Genomic DNA, 5,694 nt, shown 5'->3' with positions numbered 1-5,694 from the left:
CTTATGTACAACAAACCAAAACACTGCCCGGTCCTGCACCAACCTTACAATCATTGCTGCACTTGAGCCCATTGTTGCTGCCACAGGTGCCAATCCAGATCATTGGTAGTCTTCCTCTTTTTTGCTGTCCCTCCATTTTATGAAGCATGATGTCTTCCTCCAGGGACTGATCCCTTCTGACAATATGTCTGAAGTATGAGCTATCCTGGTGTCTAAGGGACATTCTGGCTGTACTTATTCCAACATAGATTTGTTGTTCATGTTACTTTTTTTTTTTAACTTTTTATTGTGAATTAAGTAAAGATTTACAAGCAGATCACCAGTTTTACATTCAACAAATAATACACACACAGTTTCAGCTCACTGATTGCAATCCCCTCAGTGTAATATCACTTATTCTACCTACTCCCTGTGTTTCTTGTTTCTATTCCTCCTCCTTTCCCAACCCTTCTAAATTTTGTCTTTGAATAAATGCTGCACTTTGAATCTCAAATGGTTTACCATTCTGGAGTACCTCACTAGTGTTGTTGTTTCACCTATAGACCTACCTATTGGTTGGCTAGAAACTGAGTCAGTTCATGTTACTTTTAATATTCTCTATCAACACCATAACTCAAATGCATCAATTATTCTATGGTCTTCTTTATTCATTGTTCAACTTTCACATGCATTTGAGGTTATTGAAAATACCACAGCTTGAGTCCGGCTCAAACTAACATCCTTGCTCTTGAACACTTTAATGAGATCTTCTTGTACAGAAGATTTCTAATGCATTACATTGCTTGATTTCTTGACTGCTGCTTCCATGAGTGCTGACAGTTTATATGAGCAAAATGAAATATTTGACAACTCCAATCTTTTCTCCATTTATCTTGATGTCATTTATTGGTCCAGTTGTGAGCATTTTTGTTTACTTTACATTGAAGTGCTTGCTACTCATACAAAAGGCTGTGATCTTTGATCTTCATCAGTACTTTAAGTCCTTTTCACTTCAGCAAGTAAGATTGTGTTATCTGCACATTGTTATTAGTGAGTCTTCTTCCAATCCTGATACCATGCTCTTTCTTCTTCATATAATGCAGTTTCTTGAATTATTTGCTCAGAATACAGATTGAATGAGTATGGTGAGAGTATACAACCCTGTTACATACCTTTCCTAGCTTTAAACTATTCAATGTTCCCTTGTTTTGTTTGAACAACTGCCTCTTGATCTATATACAGGTTTCCTATGAACACATTTAAATGTTCTGGAATATTCATTGTCTGCAATGTTGTCATAGCTTGTCATAATCCACACAATTGAATACATTTCAACAGGTGACTATCTTTTTGGTATTTTCTGCTTTCAGCCAAGATCCATCTGATGTCTGAAATGGAATCCCTCATTCCATGTCCTCTTCTGAATCTGGCCTGAATCTCCCTATCAATGTACTGTGGCAGCCAGTATTGAATTGTCTTTAGCAAAATTTTAGTTGCACATGGTATTAATGATATTGCCCTACGATTTTCACATTCCCTTGGGTCACTTCTTTTCGGAATCTGTGCAAATAGATTCCAGTTACTTGGCCAGGTAGCTGTCTCCCAAATTTCTTGGCATTTCACAGAAAATGACAAATATTTTACAAGTGTGCACCACCCCAATTGAAAGATAACTGACAGCAGATGTTTGAGGTGTGCACATTCTTAATATTTGAAACAAAAAATAGAGTCACTTTTGAAGTCATCAATCTTTCACAAAATATGGGAACAAAATAAAAAATAATTTGAACTACTGACACAAATCCCCAAATGTATGCTGAAATCATCACTCAAATTCAAAAGGATTATTGTGACTTTATGGTGTCTGCCCAAGGTGTTCAAAATTTACTATTTCTTCTTGAAACAGTAATAGTTATATCACATTGCCAATAAATTGAAAACATGCTTCAGAAACTGGTTCCAAAGCAATGTGTTTGTTAATAAAGACCTGTATTTGTATGACTCATGCACAAGTCACAAATGCTTGACCCATGCACAAGCCACCAATCACCACAACAAAGTTAATTGAATTGGGCTATGAAATTTGCTACCATATTTACTAGATCTATCTTCATCTGAATGGGGTTCTAAGAAAGAAATCATTCCTTAATGAAGAATTAGTCATTGGAAGACTTGTAATATTTAGTTTAAGAATGCTAAATTTCGTAAAAGTGAAATATATTATTTAATGTCCAACTGAGAAATCATTATTATGCTAATGATGATTTTTTTAAAAATCAAAGGATGTTTTTAAAAAGTGCTTTTATTTTGACTTTCAAAAATGTCTGTTTCATAAGGTATAATTCAATGCTTACCACATAAAGCCTAACATTTCTTGCCTAAAAATTATATCAGTAATTGTTAAATATTTAGTTCTAAATGAGACCCTAATCTAAAACTATTTATATTTTATTCCTCATCCCACTAAAAAATAAAGTCTCTTCCCCTTTATTTCCACTATATGTGAAATTAACTTGCTTGACTTTGATCCTACCCTTCTCTTCTCAACCCCAATTATACAACTGGGTCTCTCAACTTGTTACCTGACAGCAAACATCACCTCTCTTTGAGAAAATGGTTTTTGATTCCATAAATAGTGCCACTTATGGCTGAATCAAGAAGGCCTGGTTAAAGTGATCAGTTACAAATCTAATGGTTGGCAGTTTATATGTGTTTGGTTGTTTTTTTTTTTTAACTTTTTATTGTGAATTGAGTGGATGTTTACAGACAAGGTTATCAGTTTTACATTCAACAAATCATATACTTTGTTTCATCTCAGTGATTGACATCCCTTCCAAGCAACAAGTTATCTATTATTCCTCTCTTCCCCCCACCCCCCACCCCCCGCAGTGATTCCTTTTTCCATTCCACCCACCTTCCTATCCCTTCTCAACTTTGTCCATAGGAAAACATTGCTCTTTTGATTTTGAATGATTGACTATTTCATGGTGTGCATACCTTACTAGTATTGTTCTGCCAATTAGGGCGAGTTCTTTTTAGAGCTGAAGGGTGGTAGAGGGACCAAGTTTCAAGTTCTTTCAGTTGCTTTCTGACCTTACTGGTCTTTTTAAAAAAATAACTTTGGGTTTTGTTCCACATTTTCTCCCACTCTATCCTGGACCTTCTAATGTGGTCCCTTTCACAGCTATTGGTGGTGATAGCCAGACACCAAGTAGTTCTTCTGGCCTCAGCGTTGTGGAGACTAATGCTTACACACTCCATTAGTTCATTGAACCAATCAATTCCAAGCCTTTTCAATTCTCTTTATTCTTTTTCTGCAAATGGAGAAACCAATAGCTGCACCTCAGATGGCCACTCATGAGTTTTTAAGATCTTAGACAGTACTCACCAAAGTAGGATGTATAACTTTGTCTTTGTGGACTGTGTTATGCCAACTCACTACGATGTACCCTGAGACTATGGTCTTGAGTCCCCAGGCTCAGCAACTCATTGCCTTAAGATGTTTGATAATATCTAATAAGTTTCCAAGGAGATCTGGGAGCGAAGTAGTTACGATTTGGGTTGCTAACCTCAAGATCAGCAGTTTGAAACAACAGCCTTTTGTTCTTGGGAAAAAGATGAAACTTTCTGCTCCTGTAAAGAACTGATATCATGGCATTTAACCAACTAGGAAAGTTTTCCTGCTGTATGCTCCACCACATTCATAGTTGTATTTGCAGGGAAGGAAAAACCCACATACAAACGTCTTTCAAATTCATGTGTTTATGGGACATATAGATATTCACTCTGCCTCCCTAACCATTTAGACAATGTCTCGGTCCATGTATCTATGCACAGACCCTGTTGTTTCAAGGTTGTGTGTGTATCACTATTTACCTCTATCCCCTTTAGCCCATGCATACCTCCCTGTGTCTTTATCTAACTTCATTTTTCTGCCACTCCTCCTCTTCTTATATATTGTCTTCTGCTAAAGGTTGGCACTTTGAACCCACTAAGCTGCTCCATGGAAGAAAAATGAGACAGCCTGCTTCTGTAAAGAGTTACAGTCTCAAAAACCTTATCAAGCTGTTCTACTCCTTAATTCTTGTGGCTCAACTCTCCTCAGTACTACTCTTCATAGTCTTTCTAGATCTCCGGATTTCAGGTTTCCTTTTTGCTGGGCACTGTGCGATACTTGGGGATACAGCAAAAACGAAGCCTTTGTTTATTTATTCCTCTAGTAATGAATCATTACGTGCCAACAATGTGCCATTCATCTTTCGAGGAGTAAGGGTTCAGCAGTGAGTGAAACAGTGTGCTCAGTAAAGACAGGAGATATACAAGCAAGGAATAAATGTACACATAAGTTTCAAAGTGGATATCTGTGCTACAGAGAAAAACGGTCGACAAGGTAGACTTCTCCGGACGAGTTGAGCAAACCAGACATCAGATCCTTCAACACACTTCTAAAAGATTGCTATGCCAGAAAAAAACTTGTTTCCGGAAGTCGTCCCAGGCAGGATTTGGCGCCCCAGTCCGACGCTTGGCTTTCTATTGGGCAGGACTGACGTCACTCAGAGGGTCGTTGCTTTTTTTCACTGTGACGTATTTGTTGGCGGATGGTTTGGGACGCCGCGGAGGCGGGCACGGAAGTGGGACGCTGGAGGGAGGGGTGGGGGAAGTTGTTTCAGAGGGCCCTCTTCCGGCTCATGTGAGGGCCCGGAAGTTGTGGCCCGGCGACAACCTGGAGACTGTGGGTGTGGGAGTGGGGCTGCGACTGTGACTGTGACTGTGACTGTGATCATGGGCGGGAAGAACAAACAGCGGACTAAGGGCAGTCTGAGGGTGAGTGCGGGGCGGCCCTGGCGACTGGGACGTTCTCGCCTCGCAGCCTCGAGCGCGGTGGGAACATGCGTGGAGCCCGGCTGCGGGGAAGCGTGTGTTTGCGTTTTTCGGGTGTGACCTCTGTGTGGTGTGCGTGCCCTGGCGGCATGTGTTGTTAATCGTTGAGCAGATTGGGAAGATGTTCCATGCTATCATCCCACTTTAGTGGTTACGAATCAGGCTGCTAATTTCGTGGTCAGTGGTTCGAAACTACCAGCTGTTGCATGGGAGAAAGAAGAGGCTTTCTGCTCCCATAAAGATTTACAGCCTTGGAAACCCTGTACAGGGTCGTATGAGTCGGAACCGACTCCACTGCACATGACAACAACAACATCATCCCACCTGAGCAATTTTCGTTAAGAAATAGATCAATGTCAGCTTCAACTAAAAGGTTACCTGGCCTTAGTGGTAAAGGTAGAAGATGTCGTCGCTAAGAAGGAGGGGCATTGAGTAGGAGGGAGTTAAAATGAGCTTGGTGTACAAGATAACTCAGATCATGCTACTACTTTACTCAAAATCTTATGGTTGCTACCAGAATTACTCGGGGTAAAGGCCAAAGTCATTTATGCAAGGTTATGGCCAGTTCCTCACCCCCTTTTCTCCATCTTCAGTTCCTCGATCCCTCCAGTCAACAACACTGGCCTCATTACCAATTCAAGACTGTCTGACACTCTCTGTACTCCCACCCGTTTTTGTTACAAAACTTCTACCTTTACAGTTGTGACAGTTGTAATTGTCATGATAACAATTATTCATTATTGAATCAAGAATCTTATCCCCATCTCTTTTCATCAGACCCATCTAGACAAGATGAAAATTATTCAGTAGGGACTCTTATCTCTCTCCACACAC

General features: G+C 39.9%; 1 protein-coding gene across 1 annotated transcript in view; it reads left to right on the top strand.

Moving 5' to 3' along the window:
• Nucleotides 1-4,753: 4,753 nt before the first annotated feature.
• The window catches only part of LTN1 (listerin E3 ubiquitin protein ligase 1), an 80,499-nt gene continuing 79,558 nt past the window's right edge, over nucleotides 4,754-5,694 (top strand). The window contains exon 1 of the mRNA XM_006862509.1: nucleotides 4,754-4,803. Coding sequence (XP_006862571.1) covers nucleotides 4,762-4,803 — 42 coding nt within the window. The 5' untranslated portion in view covers nucleotides 4,754-4,761. The remainder of the gene's footprint in view (nucleotides 4,804-5,694) is intronic.

The sequence above is a fragment of the Chrysochloris asiatica genome, unplaced genomic scaffold, assembly GCF_000296735.1.
Source record: "Chrysochloris asiatica unplaced genomic scaffold, ChrAsi1.0 scaffold00049, whole genome shotgun sequence".
Lineage (NCBI taxonomy): Eukaryota > Metazoa > Chordata > Mammalia > Afrosoricida > Chrysochloridae > Chrysochloris > Chrysochloris asiatica.
The sequence above is the reverse complement of the archived record's forward strand: the minus strand, read 5'-3'. Positions and strand labels throughout refer to the sequence as shown.